General features: G+C 43.3%; 1 protein-coding gene across 1 annotated transcript in view; it reads right to left on the minus strand.

The window, feature by feature from the left end:
* LOC309978649 (peptidyl-prolyl cis-trans isomerase A-like) overlaps positions 1-25,903 on the minus strand; it is a gene marked incomplete at both ends in the record, with an annotated part of 39,193 nt that extends 13,290 nt beyond the window's left edge. The window contains 2 exon segments of the mRNA XM_082865152.1: positions 25,217-25,366; positions 25,630-25,903. Coding sequence (XP_082721278.1) covers positions 25,217-25,366; positions 25,630-25,903 — 424 coding nt within the window.
* Positions 25,904-26,343: the final 440 nt, after the last annotated feature.

Genomic DNA, 26,343 nt, shown 5'->3' on the forward strand with positions numbered 1-26,343 from the left:
CATGGGCTTCCCTGGTGGTGCAGTGGTTGAGAGTCCGCCTGCCGATGCAGGGGACACGGGTTCGTGCCCCGGTCAGGGAGGATCCCACATGCCGCGGAGCGGCTGGGCCTGTGAGCCATGGCCGCTGAGCCTGCGCGTCCGGAGCCTGTGCTCCACAATGGGAGAGGCCACAACAGTGAGAGGCCCGCGTACCGCAAAAAAAAAAAAAAAAAAAAAAGAATTGTTTCAACACATAATGACAAGCTATGAATGCCCCCCACCCTATACACACATTCTCTTACCCTTGGTCTGACATCTGCATTAATCCAAAGGAATGATTGATGTCCAGTCAAAACCTTAGGCAGACTGGACTTGCCTTTTAAGTATCTTTTCTGTGGCACATATTCTAAGGTGGGCTGTTGGATTTTTCAGTGTCTCAAAACCATGAGGCAAAAAACTCACCTGTGAGAAGAGTGGGATGAGGCACGGACGTGGCAGAAATTTACCTGTCACTTTCCTAGGTTCCTTGTTGTCATGGAAACGATTGCCTCGGTCTATACTGCCTGTGTGTGTTTGGGAGAACCCGTCTTGTATTATGGATCTCAAAGCAAGCCTTCTATGAAACGAGGAATCATCAGAGTGAAGCTGTCTTAACACATTAAACTCCAGCAATGGGAGTGGGCTAGCGTTTGGGCCTCCAGAGGATGCTAAGTGAAGTAAGAGGCCACCTGGTTATCGCTTCTAAAGCCAGTGAACCAGGAAGAATGAGTACTTAGCTCACACCTGGCTACGCTTTACATCTTTTAAGCTAACGTTTATGGACCACTTCCTATTTGTCAGGCACTGTGATGTACATTTTAGCTTCCTATCTTGCTTAATCTTTAGAATGAGCCAGTGGGCTGTACTATTATCCTCATCTGCACTTTACTGATGGGAAATTGGGGCTGAGAGAGGTGGGGAGACTTTCCCAGGTTCGGCCTGGCTCCTGTTGCTCTACCTGGCCGTGGGCTTCCTGGGACCTGTTCTGTTTGGCAGCAGTGGACGTCTTGCTTATTCTGAGATCCCTCTGACTCACGCTATTGGTGAATGAGTAACCCTAAGTCAGCCGAGCAGCCAAGGCAGGGAAGGGTCTGTTCCAGGGAAGCATTTGTAGACGAGGCTGAAGTTCCAGAACTCCTTTGGTTTTGTGTCTGTGCATGTGATCAAATGGGTCTATACCAACGTTTCTGTTTTTCTTTCACATAAAATGGAAAGGATTTGAGGACTGGACCCTCTACATAGGATATCATCATTCACTATTTTTCTGTTCTGTTTATGGGTAATAAGGAGAAGACCAGCCCTTAGAAAACGGGTTCAGCTTGGACATCGTTAAGAGTTGAATGGTATCCTGCAAAATACGCATGTTGAATCCTAATTCCCAGGACCACAGAATGTGACTGTATTTGGAAACAGGGTCTTTACAGAGGTAACCAAGTAAACACCATGAGATCCCATGTGACTGGTGTCTTATGAAAACGGGAAATGTGGACACAGAGGCATGGGTAGAGGGGAGATGATGTGAGAGACGGGGGAGAAGACAGCCATCCACAAGCCAAGGAGAGAGGCCTGGAGAAGATCCTTCCCTCACAGGCAACTGATACTGGTGTGGTGTGCGCGCCTGTAAAAACACATGCACAGGAAAGGAATGGGGTGGGGGTGAGCTGTGTGTGTGTGTGTGTGTGTGTGTGTGTGTGTGTGTGTGTGTGTGTGTTTGAGGGGGCAGAAGGGAGGAGGGTCAGGGAAGGTCCTCTGCAGATGGTGACACGTGAGGTGCGGTTTTAAGGGGGAAGAGAAGTTTCCCTGGTGATGGGCTGGGGTGTGGGGGAAGGGCATCCCAGGTAGAGGGGACAAGTCGTGAAAGGTCACGACCGGAGGAGCGAGAGGCTGGTGAGCTCACGGGACTCCTGACGCTGCCTGTTCCTGCTTCTCCCCCGACCTTCCTGAGCATCCTTCTCCTCTCACTGCCGACAGCACGAAGCACTCGAGGCCCAGTCCTTAGCCCAGGGCCTTCCTCTTCCTACCACTTTCTGAGAACGGTTATTTTCATACCATTACAGGAAACATCAGCCATGCGGGGGCTCCCATGTGTGAATCTGCAGCTGGGACAGTCCTCTTCTCTGGAGTGTCACCTCGTCTGCAGTGTTTACATGTGCACAGCCCAGCATCAGCTCGGGCCCAAGAGAGCCAAGTTACATTCTCTTTCCTGAAAAAGTGTGGCCCAGGCTTCTATGTTAGTTTTTGATGTCCCCACCATCAATCAGTGACCTGGTCCTAAGCCCTGGAGTCACCTCTGACCCCTCCTGCTTCCAAACACCTTGTTAGGATGCAGGGCCAGACTGACAGTGTTATTCTCTAAGTCCCCATTTGTTTCCCTTGTCTTGAAATTCTCAGCAACCTTTGCCCATCCCCAATCTCCTGTCATCTGTCTCCTGTTCTACAAGTGATGACAAAATTTACTGACAGTGACTGAGATGATACCTGTGTGGTCCTTCAGTAGCAGGAACATCAGTCGTTAGGCTGACCGGAGGGCCTGTATGTGTTGTAAATGGTTAAGTAATCTCCTGCCATCTCCCGATTAACCTGTGGCTGCCATTCCCTCCTTGAACTGTCTGCTCTGTCATTTCGAATGAGAAGAACATTATCTTCCCTGGATAAAGTGGGTGCACAATAGAAAAGTAGTGGTCTGGACTTTTTCAAATAATCCATGAACGAGATACTTTCTTCTTCCCCGTTTTTTCTTCCTATAGGAATGTTTGCAGTCGTTGGCACTGTGACCACCCTCTTCCTGATATGCTTTCTTCGTGTGAAACCATTCTCTCCTGATTGCAGTCCTGAGTGCAATCCTTCTTCAGACTCTGCCGGATAATCCTCTTTCGCTACTCACACTTTAAAAGTTTATGTTTCCTGAACCTCTGCCCTGAGTGCACTGGGCATTCCTGCTCTTCAGACGTGGTCAGGGGCCCTCATTCATCCTCACCCTCACTGCCGACACCCTCACACCCGGATCCGCCGTGCACACCTATCTTCTAGAGACGCAGCTTCCTCCTTGGCGTCTCCACTTGGATTTCCCCATAGATCCCGGAACCTCATCCTGTCAAACACTGACCGAGTCACCTATTCCTTCTTCCGCGAGGCACTCACATTGCTGCTAGGGGTCCTCATGAGTTTGAGCTGCTGTAACAAAGATGCCGCAGACTGGGTGCCTCAGAAACAGCAGACATTTGTTTCTTACAGTTCTGGAGGTGGGAAGTCCAAAATCAAGGTGCCAGCAGGTCTAGTGTCTGGTGAGAGCCCTCTTCCTGGTTTTCAGAAGGCCGTCTTCCCATCTTGGCAGAGAGAGGGAGCCATGTCCCTCTTGTTTCTCTTCTTATAAGGACACTAATCCCATCCTGAGGGCTCCACCCTCATGATCTAATTGCCTCCCAAGGGCCTCACCTCCTAATACCATCACATTGGGATTAGGGTTTCAACATATGAATTTTGAGAGGACAAAAACATTCAGTCCATAGCACTAGGGTTGGGGAATTTACATCAGATTTTGCTGTCTGAGACGTTAAAGCGATTCATATCTGGGTTTTTTTTTAACATCTTTATTGGAGTATAATTGCTTTACAATGGTGTGTTAGTTTCTGCTTTATAACAAAGTGAATCAGTTATACATATACATATGTTCCCATATCTCCTCCCTCCTGTGTCTCCCTCCCTCCCACCCTCCCTATCCCACCCCTCTAGGTGGTCACAAAGCACCGAGCTGATCCCCCTGTTCTATGTGGCTGCTTCCCACTAGCTATCTATTTTACATTTGGTAGTGTATATATGTCCATGCCACTGGTTTCTAGCCTCCATGTTTGAGGTGGTTTAGCAATATTACCAAACAAGTCTCATAATAGGAAGAGAAGGAATAAAAGCATACATAGTAGACTTGGATCTCAAGGACAGTTGAGACTGCCAGCTTTGGGACTGGAATTTACACCATTGGTTCTCCTAGTTCTCAGGCTTTTGGACTCACACTGGATCTCCACATCAGAGCTCCTGGGTCTCCAGCTTTCTGACTGTTGGTCTTGGGACTTCTCATCCTCCATAACCACATGAGCCAATTCTTTATAATAAATATATCTATTTGTGTATCTGTATATCTATGTATCTGTCATCTATCTATCTCTCTACCTGTCCATCCATCCATCCATCCTTCCATTCTATTGGTTTCTTTCTCTGGAGAATCCTGACTAATACCACTATTTTTTTTCACATACTTAACTCTCCCCAACTCCAGTCTTGTCTTTGTGATTGTTTTTAATTAACATACTATAAAATTAACTTTTTTTGGTGTGTACAGTTCTATGAATTTTAACACATGCATAAATTCACATAAGTACCAACACAGTCAGGATGCAAAACAGTTCTATCACCTCCTAAAATTTTCTCATGTCACCCCCTTATTGTCAAACTCTCCCCCAGCCAGGAAACCTGACAGTCACTGATCTGTACTTCTTTCTATAGTTTTGCCTTTTTAAGAAAGTCATCCTAGAGTGTATAATCTTTTGAGATTATCTTTTTTTCCTCTCAGCATAATTCTCTGGAAGATCATCCAGGTTGCTTATATTAGTAGTTTGCTCCTTTTTATCACCGAGTAGTATTCCATTATATAGATGTACCACTTCTGGTTATCCATTCTCCCACAGAAAGACATTCCTGTTATTTACAGTTTTTGATGATTATAAATAAAGGTGCTATTAAGCATTCAGTTACAGGTTTTTATGTGAACATAATTCACTTGGGTAAATGACTAGGGCAAATACATTAGGAGTACGATTGCTGGGTCATATGGTGAATATATGTTTAACTTTATAAGAAACTGCAAAATAATTCTCAAAAAATGTCATACCTTTTTGCATCCTAATCAGTAGTTTGAGAGATTTAGTTGTTCTGCATCCTTGTCAGGACTTGGTATTACCAGATTGTTATTTTCCCATCCTAACAGGTATAGTGGTAGCTCAGTGTGGCATTAATTTGCATTTTCCTAATGACACCTTTTTAATGTGTTTATTTGCCTTCTATATCTCTTTGGTGAAGGGTCTGTTCACAGCTTTGCCAATTTTTAAAAATTGTTTTTTAGTTGAGTTTTAAATGTTCTTTACTCTGTATACAAGTTCTTTGTCAGATATAAGATTAGCAAATATATTGCAGGGCAGGAATAGAGATGCAGATGTAGAGAACGGATGTGTGGACACGGTGGGGGGGGGAAGAGGGATGGAATGAATTGGGAGATTGGGATTGACATATATACACTACCATGTGTAAAACAGATAGCTAGTGGGAACATGCTATATAGTGCAGGGAGCTCAGCTTGGTGCTCTGTGGTGACCTAGATGGGTGGGATGGGGTGGGGGAGGTCCAAGAGGGACGGGATATATGTATACATATAGCTGATTCACTTCGTTGTACAGCAGAAACTAACACAACATTGTAAAGAAACTATACCCCAATTAAAAAGTAAAAGATATATGCACACCAAAAAAAATTAGCAAATATTTTCTCCAAGTTTGTAGCTTGTCATTTAATTCTCTTAATAGTGACTTTCTCAGAGTAAAGATTTTTTTTTTACATATTTTGATTAAGTTCTGTTCATTCATTTCTTTCTTTTATGGGCCATGCTTTTGGTGTCATATCTAAGAACTCTTCACCAAGCCCTGAGTTCCAAATATTTCCTCCTATGGTTTCTTATAAAAGCCTTATAGTTTTAAAGTTTACTTTTAAGTCCATGTACAAATTTCAGTTAATTTTTAATAAGGTATGAAGTTTAGGTTGAGGTTTAATTTTGCTTTCCGTATGGATGTCCAGTTGCTCCAACATGTGTTGAAAAGTCTATTCTTTCTCCATTGATTTGCCTTGTTGAACATCTGTTGTCTATGTATGATTATCTACTTCTGGACCATCTGTTCTCCTGAGTGATTTTTAACGTTGCTAGTAACGCCAGTCTGAAGGTGGGTTCCACTGACTGGTGAGACGTGAGGTGCCCTTATTCTGCCAGAGGGTGGCCTAACAGATGGAGCTGGTTTTCATGGGATGTACAGTTCTCTAATCTGATGTGGGGCTGGGATTTGAACTAAAAGAGGATTCAAGAACAGACGTTCGGTTGGCATTGAGCCGTGAGAGGTCAAATTCTTCACTCCATCCCCAACTCCAAGTGTATGGCTTGAGTTGTTTGGACCTGTTTTTGCAAGCGTATAGATCTGCCAGGGAAAATTGACTTCCTATATTGTTGCATGCTATGAGGAATTTTAAGGCAAAGATGATTGACTCTCTTTGTCCCAAGCAACTTTTCCCCCTTTATGTGCCCCCACTGACTTTCCACTGGGCAAAGGTGTAGTTCCCTCCATCTTATCAGCCTCTCCCTGCTGTCTCCTGGCTCCTCAGGAGGTTGAGGAGCTCCTTCCTCCGTCCTCCCACAGACTTTTACAGAGTTTCTTTGAGCAGGAAGGGGTCCTGTCTGCTCCATCTCTACTCCACCAGCACTCAGGGCAGTGTCTGGCCCTCTGGAGATACTATGTGTTTGCTGCTCTTGAATTGTTCCTGATTATTTTTGAACAAAATAAACAGTATGAGACATTTATAAAACCTTTTCTAGAGTGAGGGGGAAACTGGACGATGCTGTATGGGATTTGGACTGAGAGTCAGGGACCTGAGTTTTAACCCCACCCACCACAAAGCAGTTGTGTGACTTAAGTAAGTCCTTTCATTTCCTTCTGGGTTGCTATGTTCTTATCTGGAAAAGGAGGAGATTGGATGAGAACAGGCGTTGCAAAGTCAAGGCCTGCGGGGGTCAGACAGGCAACATAAATTAATGAGATATAATGGGCATAAGAAAAAGTAGCTGCAGAAGCTCATTGATAAGTGACAGTTGGCAGCCCCTGGGAACCACCAGCCTACTCTCTGTTTCTACGAGTTTGGCTCTTTTCGATTCCACATATAAGTGAGATCATACATATCTGTCTTTCTCTGACTTGTTTCACTTGGCTTAATGCTCTCAAGACTCATCCATCTTGTTGCAAATGGCAGGATTTTCTTTTTTCTCATGTCTGAATAGTATTCCATTGTGTGTGTGTGTGTGTGTGTGTGTGTGTATCTTCTTTATTCATTCATTCATTGATGGACGCAGGTTGTTTCCACATCTTGGCCATTGTGAATATATGATCTGCCCTTCTTTGAGCCCCGACAATGTCCCCTACCCCTCTTTAACTGTCTCTCTTGCTCATGCCATATCACATGCTATTTCCCATGGAAGCTACATGTCCAATTCATCGGGGTGTCCCTCACAGCTCAGTGCCTGGCCCAGGGAAGGAGCTCAGGAGATGATCAGGGATTTCAATGGGGAACATGCTGAGGAGTGGACCCTGGCGTCCCCATGAGCTTCTCTGGTGCGGGCATCCAATGCTGGGCTCCTAGGGGCAGAATGCATTCTGGCTGCAAGTGCGTCTGGATGTCCAGTAATATGACACGGATGTCTTCGTGACTTTGGCTGTTTCTGGGGGTGACCTCATGGGTTTCTGTCACCATTTGTAATCCTTGTTATCTGTCAGCAGTGCACCCACAATTTTTCTCATGATCAGATTGATCCTGGTGAAATGTAAGCATCTTCCCACGTAAGGACAAAATAAATTTAACTGCAGACTTCTGTTGAAACAAACCATTATTAGTGAAAATCATATTTTTCCCTATCATTGCCAGTGGGTAATTGTCATTGATCCTAGAGCCAAGCTCACCCCGAGTGAGAACTTTGCTAATTCTAGGTCCAGTTTTTGGAAAACCGGACATCTGTCTGCCCTTACTTTCCTCCGTGTCCTGGAATCCCCCCAGCAGAGCATGTGGAATCCATGTTCTCCTCTGTGACATCCTGACAGCTTCGCAAACGACAGCTCTTGATTCTGATTGAACCAGAAGGGCTTCAGAGGGAGTGTGTGAACCTTAGGTGAAAGGTGGATTGTGTCCTCTGTGTAAGGAACAGAAGGGGTCTGTTAGAAATGGAGGTCTGTGTATGTTCATCCAGTGGCCCATTGGAGCCCGCTGTTCTGTTGAATGTAAATGAGAAAGAACCGCCACCCATCCTACCTGTACTTATATGTTCCTGTGTTAGAAATATATGCTTTATAAAGTGCAAATGTTCTATTAAATGTGAAGTGCTATACAACAGAAAATATCATACTTATGTGTAAGTAAATAGTAGGAAAAAGTTGCTTATAATGATTGGAAAGCAATTCTAAAACAAAGTTTTCAATGCATCTTAAATGTTTATGTTCCTGGGGTAGTGAACTCAATAGTCTCTAACCGAGGTAAGTATGCCTGGCCAATATGTTGATATCTGCCAAGTGCACCCATTCAGAATAGCCATCAGCTGGAGAGGAAAGTAAACCAGGGTAAGTGAGAAGAGCTGACTTCAAGCTGAACGTGGGCGGCACAGTAGTGATGTGGGTTATGCGTGGAGCCATGGGGATCATCTTTTATGCCAGCGAGGCTATTATTGGCTTTATGACATTTCTGCTTGGTACTGTAATTTCCTGAAAGAGAATTTAATTAAGGCTATAGAAATTGATAAAATGATTTTTTAAAATGTCAAACAGTTTAATCTTTATAGTAATAAAACCCCTTCTTGGTGGATTCACATGGGTTAAGGGACATGACACCTTGGGGTTCACCTTGGAGACATGTGTGGACCGCAGACCTAAGTACCTCTGTCTCTGAACTGCCCTTCAGGTGGTACTTTTCTGCTTGGAGTTCAGAAGGCCTTGGAAAGATGATTGAGTCTAAAATATGAGTAAAACAGGAAGTTCTTCTCATCAGGATACACGTGGGGGTAAAGAAAAATGTGGGGCAAATTTCAATTCTGTACTATTCTAGGTTTTTATTTACATTGTCACTGGTAACATGACAAAATTAACATAGGGGCTTCCCTGGTGGTGCAGTGGTTAAGAATCTGCCTGCCAGTGCAGGGAACACGGGTTCGAGCCCTGGTCCAGGAAGATCCCACATGCCGCGGAGCAACTAAGCCCGTGCGCCACAACTACTGAGCCTGGGCTCTAGAGCCCATGCTCCGCAACAAAGAGAAGCCACTGCAATGAGAAGCCCGCGCACGGCAAAGAAGAGTAGCCCCTGCTCGCCGCAACTAAAAGAAAGCCCGCGCACAGCAACGAGGACCCAACACAGCCAAAAATAAAATTAATTAATTAATTAATTTAAAAAATTAAAATAGGAAATATTCTAAATATTGATAGGCAAAAACGTTTTTTTTGTTTCATCCTCTAATCAGATTTAATAAATGTTGACATTTAGCCACATTTTTTAAAGTTTGTTTTTTTTTTTTGCAGAAAATGTTGCAGTTAAAGCCTCTTTTCTACCTCACCCTGATCGCATTCCCCTGCAGCTTTCCTAGAGGGAGCCAGTCTTCCAAGGTTGTGTTGTTACATACATGTTGTTGCATTTGGCTCCCGGCCATGTGTCATGAACAATAACTACTATTATTTTGTGAGTTTAAAACATTTATGGTAATGTTCTTACTCAGTAATCCATCTTTCTTCAGCTTGCTTTATCACTCAAAGTTACGTTTTTAGGATTTATCCTAATTAATTGATGTAGAGCTGGTTTCTTTACCTGCTGTATTATTCCTTTCAATGAATATATCATAATGTATCCATTCTCTAATTGATGGGAGTTTAGATTGTTTCCACCTTTTCATTTTACAGACAGAGCTGTTGTGTACTTTTTCTTTCTTTAATAAATTTATTTATTTATTTAGGGCTGCATTGGGTCTTCGTTGCTGTGCGCGGACTTCCTCTCATTGTGGCGAGCGGGGGCCACTCTTCGTTGCGGTGCACGGGCTTCTCATTGCAGTGGCTTCTCTTATTGCGGTGGCTTCTCTTGTTGCGGAGCACAGGCTCTAGGCTCGTGGGCTTCAGTAGCTGTGGCTCGAAGGCTCTAGAGCGCAGGCTCAGTAGTTGTGGCACACGGGCTTAGTTGCTCCGAGGCATGTGGGAACTTCCCAGACCAGGGCTCGAACCCGTGTCTCCTGCATTGGCAGGCAGATTCTTAACCACTGCACCACCAGGGAAGCCCCTGTTGTGTACTTCTTTGGGCTTGTTTCCATGTGGACATGTGAGCTTCTCAAAGGTACAGTTGTAGACGTGGATTTCTGGGTCTTAGGGGACAAACATCATCCACTTTGGTAGATGTTGCTGAATTGCTCTCAATTTACACTTCCAGAACCGTGTATGAGAGTTCTCGTTGCTCTGCATCTTCTCCAACTCTTGGCATTATCAGGCTTTTACATTTTGCTAATCTGATAGATTGAAAGGTATCTCATTGTGGTATTGATTTATACTTCTCTGGATTTCTGGTGATTTATGCTTTTCTTTCTCATGATTGTTGGTCATTTGGGTTTCTTTTTCTATGCATTGCCAGTTTATAGATTTTGCTCATTTTTTGTAGTGGGTTATTTGTGTTTTTCCTTACAGTTACCAAATGTTCACTATATATCCTGGACACTTAAAAAACAAAAACAAAACTACTCTTTCCATTTCTGCTTTGTTTTGGTTTGGTTTAAAATAGAACAAATTAATTTTCTTACAGTTCTGGAGTTCAGAAGTCCAAAATGAGTCTTAAAGAGCTGAAATCAAGGTGTCAGCAAGCCTGGCCTCTTACAGCTTCCAGCTCTCTCCATTTCTTGCCTTTAACCTTTGTTTTTTGCTGTCTTGTCACATAAGTTTTAAAATCATATTGGTCAATATTTTCTTCTTTTTTTGCTTCATGGTTTGTGCTATTGTGTCATTGCCTAGTCTGGGATTATAAAAATAGTGTCTTTATTTTTTCCTAAATATTTTAAAGTTAAGTGTAATTCTCTTGGAATTCATTTTTGGATACAGCATGAATTAGGGGTCTACTTTTTTCCCCTGTAAATAACCAGTTGTCCCAGGACCATTTAATAAAGAGTTCAGTCATTTCCCGCAGTTCTGTAATGCTACCTCTGTCACATCCCAAGTTCCTATACACAGAGGGGCTCTCTCTATTATGCTGGTCTAACTCTGTACCAATCCTATTGTGTCTTAATTATAAGGCTTTAATAAATGTCTTCATATCTGGTAGGACAAGTGTCCATCTTATACTGTTTCAATATTGGCTTAGCTGTTTTTTGGCCTTAATTCTTCCATATGAATTTTAAAACCAGCTAAAAATGTTCATGAAAAACCTTTCTAAGGGGCTTCCCTGGTGGCGCAGTGGCTGAGAGTCCGCCTGCCGATGCAGGGGACACGGGTTTGTGCCCCAGTCTGGGAAGATCCCACATGCCGCGGAGCAGCTAGGCCCATGAGCCAAGGCTGCTGAGCCTGCGCGTCCGGAGCCTGTGCTCTGCAACGGGAGAGGCCACAACAGTGAGAGGCCCGCATACCGCCAAAAAAACCAAAACCAAAAACAAACCTTTCTGGGACTTTAATATGAATTACATTCAATTTATGTATTAACTTAGGAGGAACTGATGTTGATGTGGAATCCTCTCATCTCTGAGCATGAGATATATCTCTGTTTATTTAGGTCTAGGATTTTCAGTGAAGTTTCATAATTTGCTTTCATTTAACTCTTGCACCTCTTTCTTTAGATTCATTCCTAGGTTTGTCATAGTTTATTGCTATTGTTAATGGGATCTTTTAAAAATTACATTTTCTAATTCGTTGTTGCTGGTAAGGATGCCATGGATGTTTGTATATTAATCTTGTCTCCAGCATTCTTGCCAAACTCTCTTATGACTTTTAATTGTTTGTAGTTTCTCATGGATTCTCTATGTAGACAACCTTATGTGCACATGATTCTTCTTTTTTTTCTCCATTTCAAATCCTTATTTCTCTTACTCCTTTTCCTTTGTTTATTGTGTCAGCCAGATATGTCACACAATGATGAGTGGAGTGGTGTTAGAAAAAACATATTTGTCTAGTTCCTGACTTTAAAGGAAATATGTTCCTAAAGTTTATTGTAGGTTTTTAGTAGAAACTGCTTAGTAAAAACTTCCTTCTATTCTTGGTTGGCTAGGTATTTTACTGTACTCTTAAATTATGAATGGGTACTAAATTTTATAAATGTTTTTTTCTGCATCTGTTGTGATGATTAGTCTCTCCTTCTTAATCTGTCAGTGTGGTGAATTACAGTAAGACTTTCTAATGTTGAATCTTCCTTGAGCTTCTGGGATTAACCTTACTGGTCATCACAAACACACACGCATACCGTATATTTACCATGTGATAAATATGATATATGTGATCATGATATATATGATACATGATGTATATCATATCAAAAAACATATATTTTAAAATAAATATACATTTATACACACACCACACTGCTGGGTATGTTTGCTAATATCTTATTTAGGATTTTTGCATTGATGTTTTTAACTGAGATTGACCTATTGCTTTCCTTTTTTGTACCGTCTACTTCTAAAATATAGCTTTAGACTGAACTTATAAAGATACGTTCAGCAGCTTTTGTTCTTTTTCTATTTTTTGGTGTCAACTTTGGTAACATATTTTTCTAGGAGATTTTCCATTTCATCTGTTTTTAGTTTTACTGCTTTAAAGTAGAGAATCGAATTCTCATACTTAAAAAAAACATCCTCACTGTATTTATAGTTATGGCTCCTTTCCATGCCCAACAGTGTTTCTTTGTGCCTTCTCTTGTTTCTCTTGCTCATTCTTGTTGAATATCTACCTATTTTATTAGTCTTCTTAAAGAATCCACATTTGTTTCGTTCCTATATGTATTGTCTCTTCGTTTTTATTTTATTGATTTGTTATTATGATAGGCAAAATCTTTTAACAGCACAATCTTCTGTTCACTCTCAAAATACCTAAATACCTAGCAATGATTCCCAGAAAAGTGCCCCCAAATAGCCTCTTTGGAATAAAAGAATATTCTTTCAAGTTGTCAGGCCACGGGGTAAAAAGAAATCAGAATGCTTTTTTCTCTCTCTTTGATATGTACAATTGAAGGTATTTCTTACTGCAAACTGATGTTCCATCCATCATGTGGCATTAAAGCATTTTTCATATTAGGCTTAGTAATAAAGGGTCACACTCCACAGCCTTAGGCATTTCAGAGGAAAAAAAAGCCTAAAGTGTTGAGCATTGTAGGAAATGTCTGAATATTCAGAATGTTTGATTTTAAGAGTTCAGGTTGGGCTTCCCTGGTGGCGCAGTGGTTGAGAGTCCGCCTACTGATGCAGGGGACACGGGTTCGTGCCCCGGTCTGGGAAGATCCCACATGCCGCGGAGCGGCTGGGCCCGTGAGCCATGGCCGCTGAGCCTGCGCGTCCGGATCCTGTGCTCCACGGCGGGAGAGGCCACAGCAGTGAGAGGCCCGCGTACCGCAAAAAAAAAAAAAAAAAAAGGGTTCAGGTTTATTTTCTATTAGCATGGAAATGACTCTGAGACGTCTCTTCACGATGCCATACGGGGAAGTACCCATTCGGGAAGGCATGGAGCAGATACATTTTCTTCAGAAAGCGTGTGACGAGGACCATGTCTTATTGGTCTCTGTATCTCTGTGCTCGACAAAGAACACATGCTTCTTCAAGGGTTGTTGAGTGGCTTAACAGTCTTTGTTCTATGGCTTCCCTCTGTCTAAAGCGCCCTCTTTCCAGGATAATCCCCCAGATTCAACCAGAGACCTTGTTCTTAGGGGCCGACTGGGTCTGGTGTTCGTCCAGGGATGAGTGAATCAGAAAGAGCAAGAGAGCAGCTCCAGCCGGGATGGGCCCTCGCTTGTCATTTTATACTTCCGGGTTGTAAGACCGGTTGGCTAGAATCATAGTGATGAAAATTTAGAGGAATCATAATATTATTAAAAGTGAGAATTATAGAACCACAGCACATTTTCTCAGGTTAGCATCAGTTATCCCAATTCCCTCGTCCCATGAGTGGGGAACTGGAGCCTAGAGAGGGCATGTGGTTTATCCAGATGACCAGAGAGAACACGAGACGCAGGGCCTGGAGAACCCGAGTCTTGGTCCTCCCTCACAGTGTAGCACAAGTTATTTGGCTTCTCTGAGCCTCAATTCCCTGAACTGTCAGTGGGAACGGTAATTGGTACCCACCTCCTGCGACTGCTGTGCATCTTGTATCTCTGCTAGGCATCTTCCCTCTGCACATCCAGATCCACTCTCTGCCCTTCTCGACCCCTTCTCTATCTTGGCAGGCGGTGTCCTGTGGATTATATCAAGGGGCCCCCGGGACCTCCATTGGGTTTGGCGGCTGGGGAGCCCCAAGGACAGTTGGGGGGAGGAGAGTGGGGGCGGGGTGCTTCATCTCCCGGCTCCCTCCCTGCTAGTCATCGAGGACTGGCTCAGTCTCTTGGAGAGGTCAATGCTCCTCCCAAGATGGCCTTGTCCTCATGATAAGTGATCTTTCCAGGTTTGGGTGACCACTCCCTCTTCCTGTGTCTTTAGGTCTGAGGTGACAGCGGCTGGGCTGCTGCGAGCTCTGTGTTATTGCCCTCTCCCTGACGGTCTCCCTGTGCCCAGCTCCTTGTCTCTCTATGCGTCCTGTTTCCTGCACTCTGACTGGTACTAGATGATTGGACAGAGCCTGTACGTGGTCGGGTCTTGGTGTAGGAATCTGCTCCTAGCAGTAGGCGTGTTAAGTGGCGGGGAGCTTGCGGTGGAGGTGAAGGCTCTGGTGTTGTCCAAAGCCACGTGGCGAATCCTGGCAAAGTGTGTGGGAAGTACCCCTCCCATCGTCCTCACACAGCTCTTTCCTGTCTTTTGTGCTTGAACTCGAGAATGGATGGCTGACCTCCAACACCTGCCCTTTGTGGCCAGAGTGAAGCAAACGCTCAAGCAGATTCCATCCTGTATCTGGTGCCCTGTGGAGTGTTTAAACCTGCCTTCTATAGTTAAAACATACAAGACGGTGAAGGAAATCATTGCAAAAGTAGTTGAGGGTTATTATTATAATGACATGAGTGTCACTTTATATCACCACTTGTACAGCGGCCCAGAAAACAAGAACTGAAGAAGGAAGTAGGCGCCCCTGGTTCTGGGCTTGGATGTGTCTCTGATGTGCAGTGTGACGTGGGAGAGTCACCGTGAGTGTGTTCTTCAACCTGGAAGGTGGAAGAATATTCTTGAAAACTGAACATGTCGGAAATGGAAAATTTCAGTAAAAACGAACTCAGTGCACGCTGAGGACCTTTAACTTTTTGTCATTCATTTTGGTGGAAAATGTAAAAGAGAATCACTAAAGATATCAATGAGAGTTACTTTATAAAGTCAATTGCAAAATTTTAATACAAGATATGCACTGAATGTGTTCCTAATACTTCGATAAATTTGCGTTGAGTAGCAGCAGACCCTTCAAGACATTTTTGGTAAACAAATTTAGAAAAAAATTATATAAGAAAATGAAAGGCTGTTACCTCCAACAATTAACATCATTTTTTGACCTGCCCTATTTGATGCAATCTGCTGATTTTTTTCCTGAAATTATCACATGACAGGGTGGTATGCTCACTACTAATTGTAGACAAGAGTCAAACCAGAACCCCTTAAAAGTACAGAGCAACCAACCACAGGTGGGGAACAACCAGCCACAAGGACTCAAGAAATGGAGAGGATGACCCCCTGTCCAAGCGCAGAGACAGTGCCAAGGTCAGGTGCCCCTACCCATGCTCCTCCTCTTCCTCATGGATCCCCCACCCCAGACGCCTATGCTGTCTGTGCCAGGCACAAACCCCATCCTCAGCCTGCACTCCGTGTGAAGCCCCCTCCCCATCCAGTCTCCATCTTCTTCCCCCAAACTAGTGCTGTGCTCCGTGCTCACCTGTTGCACCCCACCCCCCACCCAGTGCAGAAGGTAGCCAGGTGGGTAGAAATGTCCCTGCAAGAGTGTGCACTCCCAAGATCCCCTGAACCATCTATCACCTGTTCGAGAAAGCGCACGAGAGAAACAAGGGCAACGACCTCCGACTGTTACCTCCAGCTGATGAGGAGAAGGAATCAAAATCAGAGACCACGGCTGCAGCCGGAGCAGAACCAAGACGCCGCGGACAACCCGGCCCGTCCCAGACCGCCCTGTGTCTAGAGAGGCCTGGACACCAGCAGCTGTCTGCTGTGTCCCCAGAGGAGCCCGTGGAGAAATGGCCACCCTTGCAGACACCAAAGTGGGCGCCAACAGCGTACACAGGTGGTGATGGTTGAAATAACATCAACAGGATCTGAGAAAGAGAGATGTGTGTGTGGGGGGGGGGTACGTGTGCCAGTTCTCTGTTTTGGTGGGGAGGGAGGGAGGGAAGGGAGGGGCAGGTTTGTCTGAGGGCTGGGAGAAGAGTCCTGCCGAGTCAGGGGCCAGACCTGCAGGCCCACAGTTAGCCAGACATGGGGGATAAAGATGAGGTGAGGACTGAGACCTGAAGACAGATTCCTCCTGAACACTTTATCCCATGGGCAGGAAGAAAAGGATTTGGAGTTTGCATGAATGAGTGTATGTGTGTGGGAGGAGGCGCAAATATGCAATGGGATGGAGGTTTGGGAAGGCATCAGAGTTCAGATTGCTAGAACCCAGATAAAGAAGACTGTGATGTGTGTGGGTGGCATTCCCACCCACAAATGTCAAACTGACTCCAGGCCATCTACCTCATAGTGATATTTGTTACTTTCCACCCTGTGCTGTAAGCAAGGACTAAGAAACTCATCCCACTAAAAGTTACCAGCGGCACACCATCCTCATTGACTAAAGGTATTTGGAGACCACAAACCCAACACTAATTGGGCCACTTTCTTGCTAAGATACCTGGGGTGATCAGTAGCCTCCCAGAACAGGGCAGAGTGGTTTGTCCCTGGAGCCGGGGAACAGTCTGCAAAGAATTTTAATATAAGAAGTAAACCAAGTAAAAGCTGGTCCTGTTTCTATCATCACCTCCACACCATGACATTTATAAATAATGTCAGTTATTAAATACTCTTCTTCCCCCAAGTCTTTACTTTCGGGGGATGGTGGTGAAGGGGTTTTAATATCAAGTGTACCTGCTTGGCTGCCTTCTGCACGGACAGCATAGGCGTCTAGGGTGGGGGATCCAGGAGGAAGAGGAGGATCATGGGTAGGGGCATCCGACCTTGGCACTGTCTCTGCATTTGGATTGACAGGGGGTCATCCTCTCCATTTCTTGAGTCCTTGTGGCTGGTTGTTCTGTGCTTTGTGCTGGTTGTTCCACACTTTGAAGGGGTTTTGTTTTGACTCATGTCTGGATTGAGGATTGAGTTAATCATGTTCCTCGAGTTAATGGTTCAGGACCCTCTCCTGTTTCTTCACTGTCTGCTGCCTTTTATTTCCACTCCCCAGCCCCATTCTCCTAGGCAGTTATTCGAATGTATTTGATGCATATTCTTTCCTTTGTGTAGGAAACTAAACCAGATGCCACAAACCTGGCATTGGTAAGACTGCTTTCTTGCTAAGAAACTTTGGAGGGGAGTGGTGGCCTCCCAAGGGTGAGGAGTGGGGTGGTCCACCCCCCTCCATGCAGGCAATAAAGGACAGCATTGTAGAGAATTTTAAAGCAAGACTAAAACCAAGTAAAAGCCAGTCTTTTTTTATCATTACCATACTCCAGCATTTCTAAGTAATGCCAGTGATGAAATAATCTCCTCCTCCAAAAGATCTTTCCCAAAGTGGCTTTTTATTTCTCATAGAAAGTATTTTTAAAGCCAGCTTTATTAAAATACAGCTGGCATACAGTAAACTGCACAAAGTATACAATTTGATTAGTTTTGACCTATGTATTCACCTGTGAAACCGTCACCAAAATCCAGATAGTGGGGCTTCCCTGGTGGCGCAGTGGTTGAGAGTCCGCCTGCCGATGCATGGGACGTGGGTTCGTGCCCCGGTCCGGGAAGATCCCACATGCTGCGGAGCGGCTGGGCCCGTGAGCCATGGCCTCTGAGCCTGCGTGTCCGGAGCCTGTGCATCTCACAGGCGTGTCCGGAGCCTGTGAGATGCCCGTGTACCGCACAACAACAACAAAAAAAAATCCAGATAGTGAACATATCTGGGTGTTTCACAAGTGCAGGTGCCACTGGGAATGGACCAGAGTTTCAGGGAAAGTCCAGTGTATTCCAAGTCGTATCTAAGCTCCAGGCACACCTGGAGAAGAGTTGTTACTCTCACGTCCCAAATTTCTGTCCACACCTTGCATGTGTGGTGCTACACACTCCTGATACTGTGGTTCACTATCAGTTCTCCAGTTTTCAAGAGCATTTAACATTGCCTGAATGCGTAAGATTGTTCTATTTCTTTTTAGTAACACATAAGTATTTGAGCATTGTTTTTCTCATATCCCATCTTGTGAGCGCCCCAATTTTTTCTATGTTCATCAGATTTTGTTTGAAATTTTGCTTTCATATGAACACTCAGCAGAAAACTACTTTTTTCCAATTATCTAGTAATAAAAATCTTTGATTTATAGTTTTAAAGATTAACGCTCAAAGTTCTCCTCATAACTGCCTTGACGTTTAGGGTTGTTCTGTTAATTTTCATTTGCTTTTTTGTGTTTTTTGTTTCTACTTTTGCACCGAAGACCATTAAATTTGGTTTTGTTTTGCTCAGGAAAAAAAAAACTCAGAAGTTTCCTCATGCCTCCTGGTAACCCTCTTCTGCCTCTCTCTCCAACTCCATCTTTAAGCATCCATTGATCTGCTTTCTGTCACCATGTAATAGTTTTTATTTTATGAAACTTTATGTCAATAAATCAGATGGTATTTACTATTTTTGTCTGGCTTCTTTCACTTGACATAATTACTTATGTAATTCATCCATATTGTTGTGTGTATCAACAGTTTACTCTTTTGTCTGCTGAGAATTCCACTGCTTCTATTTGGGGACCCCAAAATGAAAAGATGAAAATATGAATATTTGACTATCACAAATAATGACTGCTAGTGGGAGTGGGGTTTCTTTTTTGTAGAGAGGAAAGTGTTCCAGAATTAAATAGTGGGATGGTATCACAACCGTGTGACCATACTAAAACCCACTGAATTATACATTATAAAAGGATGAATTTCATGGTGTATGAATTATATGTCAAAAAATGAATACTCTTTGAAATAAATATTTCACTTACAGATGTTTTTAAAGAAGATAACTATTCATGTGCCCAAAAATTATGTGCAGGGATGATCACTGCAGTTTCTTCAATACTGAAGTATTTGAAGCAAATAATTGGGACTGGTTTAATATAATCCCTATGTATCTATAATATGAATGTATACAGCATAAAAAAATAGACACTAAATTTAGTTGCCATTGATCGATCCTTTGTTAGTGGCAAGCCAACAGAAATTCATCAAAATTACCATTTTAGTGTTCTTACCAGTTTATGATCACAGTGGCTTCTATTCTAGGTAAGCAGATATTGGCTGTCACTCTGGGTTCGCCTGTCTTTCCAGACTTCTGGATGACTCTCAACTCAGTTTTCTGATGGATCTAAGAGAAAAATCATTGATTTTCAGATTGTCCAACTTTTTTCTTGTTGTAAATACAGGTCCGTTTGGGCTGCTATAAGAAAAACGCCATGGACTAGGTGGCTTCTAAGCAACGGAAAATTGATTTCTTATAGTTCTGGAGGCCGGAAGTCTGAGATCAGACTGCCAGCATGGCTAGGTTTGAGAGAAGGCCCTGTTCCAGGTTGCAGACTGCTGACTTACTGAATCTTCACATGGTGGAGAGCAGAGAGGGGAAGCAAACTCCAGTAACTCTTTGAAAGGGCGCTAATCCCATTCATGAGGGCTCTGCCCTCATCTAATACTAATTACCTCCCAAAGGCCTCACCTCCTAATGCTATTACATTGGAGTGTAGTGTTTCAACATATGAATTGGAGGACACTCAGACATTCAGTTTGTAACATTCTGCCCCTGTCCTCCCCAAATTCATGTGCTTCTAGCATGCAAAATACATTGATTCCACCCCCCAACCCCCAAAAGTCTTAACTTGTTCCAGTATCAACTCTAAAGTCTGAAGTTCAAAGGCCCATCTAAATGTCATTTAAATCAGATATGGGTGAGACTCAAGGTAAGAGTCAGACTGAGACAAAATTCCTCTCCAGCTGTGAATATAAGAAACAAAACAAATTATGTTTCCCAAATACAATGCCCGGGCAGGCATAAGATAGACAGTCCCATTTCAAAAGGGAGAAATAGGAAAGAAGGAAGGAGTGATGGGTCCTGAGCAAGTCCAAAATCTAGCAAGACAAACTCCATGAGATCTTAAGGCTCTAGAATAATTTCCTTTGACTCCACGCTTTGCCCTTCAGGCCCACTGGGGCGGCAATCCTGTCTTCTGGGCACACTGGAACAGTTGTTTTGCCTTTTTTGTATAAGCAAAGCAATGCCCCTTCCCCCCTTTTGAAACTGAGGAGGCAGCCCTAATGATCTCTGAATCATTTTCAGGGTCATTCTCTTTTTTTGAAGAATAGCACACATGCTCAACCATATACCTCTATGGTCCTATCCTGTAAAAGCCAAGAAGTTCAACAGTCTTCTTCATTCCTTCTCATCTCCTTCCCTTTCAGTTCAAAAATGGCAGATTTCCTCCTGGGCTTGCTGATAAAGTATGCAGATTATACTCAGACTGATTTTCCTATCAAATGGTCACTTGGCCACACCCTTAGTGTTCTCATTTTTTGCTATAGGGATAGGCTGAGAATTTTCCAAATATTTACATTCTGCTTCTTTTTTTAAAAAATTGACATATAGTTGATTTACAATATTGTGTTAGTTTCAGGTGTATAGCAAAGAGATTCAGTTTTTTTTTTTCTGATTATAATTACCATTATAGGTTATTACAAGATACTGAATATAATTCCCTGTGTTATACAGTAAATCCTTGTTGCTTATCTATTTTATGTATAGCAGTTTTTACCTGTTAATCCCATACCCCTAATTTCTCTGCTCTCACTCTCTCTCCCTTTTGGTAACCATAAGTGTGTTTTCTATGTCTGTAAGTCTATTTTGTTTTATATATAGATTCATTTGTATTATTTTTAGATTCCATATATAAGTGATATCATACAGTATTTGTCTTTCTCTGTCCGACATACATCACTAAGTATAATATTCTCTAGGTCTATCCGTGTTGCTGCAAATGGCAGTCTTTCATCTTTTTTTTTTTAAGATGTTAGGGGTAGGAGTTTATTAATTAATTAATTTATTTTTGCTGTGTTGGGTCTTCGTTTCTGTGTGAGGGCTTTCTCTAGTTGTGGCAAGCGGGGGCCACTCTTCATCACGTTGCGCGGGCCTCTCACTATCGCGGCCTCTCTTGTTGCAGAGCACAGGCTCCAGACGCACAGGCTCAGTAGTTGTGGCTCACGGGCCTAGTTGCTCCGCGGCATGTGAGATCTTCCCAGACCAGGGCTCGAACCCATGTCCCCTGCATTAGCAGGCAGATTCTCAACCACTGTGCAACCAGGGAAGCCCCTTTCATCTTTTTATGGCTGAGTAATATTCCAGTGTGTGTGTGTGTGTGTGTGTGTGTGTGTGTGTGTGTTGTGTGTGTGTACACTACATCTTCTTAAGCCAGTCGTCTGTTGATGGGCACTTGGTTTGCTTCCATATCTTGGCTATTGTAAATAGTGCTGCTATGAACACTGGGGTGCATGTATCTTTTTGAATTAGAGTTTTCATTTTTTCTAGATATATACCCAGGAGTGGGATGGCTGACTCACATTTTCAGTTTTTTAAAGGAACCTCCATACTCTTCTCCACAGTGGCCACACCAATTTCCATTCTCACCAACAGTGTAGGAGGGTTCCCTTTTCTCCACACCCTCTCCAATATTTATTACTTGTAGGTTTTTTTTCGTTGTTTTTTTTTTGCGGTACGCGGGCCTCTCACTGTTGTGGCCTCTCCCGTTGCGGAGCACAGGCTCCGGACGCGCAGGCTCAGCGGCCATGGCTCACCGGCCCAGCCGCTCCGCGGCATGTGGGATCCTCCCAAACCAGGGCACGAACCAGTGTCCCCTGCATCGGCAAGCGGACTCTCAACCACTGCGCCACCAGGGAAGCCCGACTTGTAGGTTTTTTGATGATGGCCATTCTGACTTGTGTGAGGTGAAATTCTGCTTCCTTTTTGTTTAACAATTTTATCTTTAAGTCATTTCTCTTTTCTCAATTTTTGCTATAAGCAGTCAGGAGGAGCCAAAGCAAATGAATATATTTCAATAATAATAATAATCTTCCTCTGGTGTTTTCAAGACAAAGCTTTGCAAGTTTGCTTTCGCTTAGTTTTATTTTTTTGGTAATTAATAAAAACTTTATTTTTATGCTAGCAAATGTTATATATTGTGATTTGCAAACTCTTAAAAATCACATGAAACAATCTTGCAAACGATTACATTTGAGATAGTTTGTCAAACATGTTAACCTAAGCATGCTTACTTGCTGTAGGCATAATCTGTAAATGGTTTAATTTGTATGCAATATTCAGCATAGTTTAGAGGAGAATCAACTAATTGTAGTTTGCAATGGATTAAAGTCACAAATATTAATGTTTTCTCTTTTATTGTTGAAATATACTCATTTGATTTCATTAGTATAATTTCTATTTTCTCCTTCACTGATAGTTGTGTAAATTAAAACATTAATTAAAAGAGATGTAACAGCAGTTTTGAATTTATTAGAGTTTTAAGGGCATTCGTTCTCTCCCTGAAAACAAAACATGCACCTGGAATTCTAGAACAATTTGTTCTGATTTCACGGTTGCACTTATGGAATTCAATACGTCAGAAAATTTGGCAATTTCCATAATATTTGGATTTGCTTTAATAATGTATTTTTAATAATTTTTTTTGCCATAAATGTCCTTTCATGCAAATCCATGAAAAAGTAATCCTGGGGAGAAATATTAAGAAATAGTCTTTTGTTAATTATACTTCAACCTTTCTTCTAAATCTCAGAAGCCAAACAGTGTTCCAACATTGTCCCTGAACATATATTTTATTTAAATAATTAATTTACTTTTTAACAATTTATAGTAGTGACTTGACAAGCCAATAATTGCACTCTGGCAAATAACTGTTTTATGAATGGAGAAGTTGAGTTCTGCAGAGGTCAGTTGCTAGTGATGGAGTTTGTCCATTCTTTTCTTCTGAATACTGAAGCAGGAGTTAGATTGCACCTGTGTGTGAGGATTTTGAGTGAAGCAGGATGATTAAATGAATTTGCATACCTTTTGTGAGCACCATTTAGCGAGATTGACTTTGGTTATAGTCACCTCTGCTCAGATGACAGGGGCTGGTTTTGGAGAACTTAGAGTCTAACAGAAATCACTGCAGGCATCTGGCATACATATAAGTACAAATTAATATGTGCCATACAAATTATTTTGCTATCTGCAGTTAATATTTTGAGTTGCAAATTTTGCAATTTTGTTGATTTATGCTCTTATTTTTATTATTTACTTCCTTCTGCTTATCTGGGTTTAATTTGTTCTCACTTTTGTAGTTTCTTAAGGTGGAACTTTTGATCAAGTTTTCAGATATTTTTATGTAGGACTTTAATGCTTTAAAAAAATTTTTTTTTAAACATCTTTATTGGGGTATAATTGCTTTACAATGGTGTGTTAGTTAATGCTTTAAAATTTTTAATTACTGCCTTGGGTGAATCGCTCACGAATGTTGATATGTTGTGTTTTCCTTTTCATTCATTCCCAAAATGCTTTCTAATTTTCCTTTTGATTTCTTCTTTGCCTCCGGTTATTTTTTTTTATTTTTATTTTTTTTGCAATATGCGGGCCTCTCACCGCTGTGGCCTCCCCCGTTGCGGAGCACAGACTCCGGACGCGCAGGCCCAGCTACCATGGCTCACGGGCCCAGCCGCTCCGTGGCATGTGGGATCTTCCTGGACCGGGGCACGAACCCGCGTCCCCTGCATCGGCAGGCAGACTCTCAACAACTGCACCACCAGGGAAGCCCTGCCTCCGGTTATTTTGAGGTGTGTCATTTATTTTTCCAAGTATCTGAGTATTTTCTTGATCTTTGTCCATTTCGGAATTCTATTTTCATTCTTTTGTTGTCAGTAATAATATTTTCCATGATTTGAATTCTTTTAAATTCATTGAGCTTTTCTTATGGCCCAGAATATTATCTATCCTGGCAAATGTTCTATGTACACTTGAGTAAATGTATATTCTGATGTTGTTGGCTGAAGTGTTCTATAAATGTCAATTAGAGAAAAGTGGTTGAGTGTCATTCAGGCCGTCTACATCCTTACTGATTTTCCTTCTAACTGTTGCATCTATAACTAGAAAAGGAATGTTGAAGTCTCCAAATAAAGTTGTGGATCTGCCTATTTCTTCTATCGGATCTATTATTTGAAGCACACACACTTAGAATGACGTCTTGGAGAGCTAATCCTTTAATAAATAGGTTAATATCTCTTTTTATCTCTGGTAATATTCCTCATTCTGAAGTCTACTTTGTCTGATATTAATATAGCTACTGCATCATTCTTTAGATTTTTAATGCTATACATTTTCCATCCTTTTACTTTTAATATATCTATCTTTATTTGAAAAGGATTTCTTGTATAGAACCTATATCTGTGTCTTGCCTTTTGAAATCCAGCCTATATTTTACTTTGTGTTTTAGGAACTTTATACTTAATGACATTATCATTATGGTTGGATTAAAATCTACCATCTTGCTAGCAGCTGTCTTTTTATTACACCTACTTTATGTATTATTTTTACTCTCTTTATGCTTTCTTTTGGACTGAGTATTTTTATTCCATTTAATCTCCACCATTAAGCAGAGGTCAACAAGCTGTGGCCCATGGACCAGCTGTCTGTTTCTACATAAATGAGGTTTTATTGGAACACAGTTAAGCCCGTTCCTTTATATATATAACACTACAAAAGCAGAGTATGTAGTTGAATAGAATTACATGGCCTGGAAGTCTAAAATATTTAGTATCTGGCCTTTTAAAGAAAGTTTGCCAAGCCATACGCTATTGAGTTGTTGCCCTAGGGTTTAAAATGTGTCCCCATGATTAATCTTCCCTTCAAATTAGACCTTAAAATTATATTCAAATGATATTTGACTTCGGTAAGGAAAGACCTTCGCCTGCGGGTGGAGGCTGTCTGGAGCGAGCCGTGACCCCAAGGCCAGTAGTGCAGGGTACCAAGTACGCCGGCGTGCGGTGGCTCCATGTCCGCTTGGTCCTGATGTCTCATCAGCTCGGGGCCCACGACATCACCTACTGCGTGATCCTTGGCAAGCTCTGTGGGGGGTTCTCGGCTGCTGCCGGGGAGTCTGGGGTCCACCGCAGTACCTGCAGGTCCCAAGCTAAGTGGTGGCCAGAGCTGGTGAGGAGCACACCCTCAGCTGCAGGGGTGGGGGTGAAGGCAGCTGCAGGCTCCTGTGTAGCGGGAGGGCAGGCTGCACACACACACACACACACGCACGCACAGTGTGTATACACACCGAGTGGTGAGGGCCGGGGCTAGTGGCAGGGCTGGGTCCCTCTGCAGTGATGCAGGCGGCCGGCAGAGCGCAGGTGCACAGCCGCAGCTGCTGGCTTCAGGTGAGCCCAACGGTGTGGGCCAGGGATGGGACCCAGGGCAGGATCCAGGTCCACAAGCAGCTCTGTGACCTTGGCTCTCAGCCCGGGGGCTAGGCTGACCCTTTGCACACTCATCGCTGCGGAGGCTGCACCTGGCTGCCGGCGTGGATCCCGGGCTCCAGTGGAAGGGGAGGGAAGGGAGCGGGAGGGATTCCGGCAGCTGGTTCTGCAAATGCCAATCCGGTTGGTGCGGTGAAAACCCCAGCGGCTAATTGGCAGGGGTTCCACGGCTGCTGTGCTGGCCATTGGTTTCTACAGTGGCGAAGGCTGCTGGGGTCTTCTGCAGAACGGTCAGCTGGGGTCTGTGGTGAGGTCCTCAGTGATTAAGGCTCAGTGGGTCTGCGACGTCCACAAGGGCTGTCGAGGTGCGTAGCAGCACAGGCTGCCGGGGTCGTCTGCAGAGCAGGACATTGGGAACCACCCTCCCGCTGCCTGGCTGATACTGGTTAGCCCCGCCCTTCTTCCTTGTTCCTAAATGTCTCAGCTTTGCTGATCGTTGGGTGAGGGGACACTGAAGTGAGTCCTTTGACCAGTGCCATGAAAGGCTGGGGAAGTGGGTCAGTCACCCGCTGTCCTTTTCCCAGCAGGGGAACTGTTGAGCCTGGGGGTTCATTCTTGGTGCTGGGCACTGCTGACCTGGGGAACAGGAAGACGCAGGCAAAGTGAAGCTGTTCTTACCCTTATTG

This window comes from Leucopleurus acutus (genome assembly GCF_964270905.1).
Source record: "Leucopleurus acutus genome assembly, chromosome: X".
Lineage (NCBI taxonomy): Eukaryota > Metazoa > Chordata > Mammalia > Artiodactyla > Delphinidae > Leucopleurus > Leucopleurus acutus.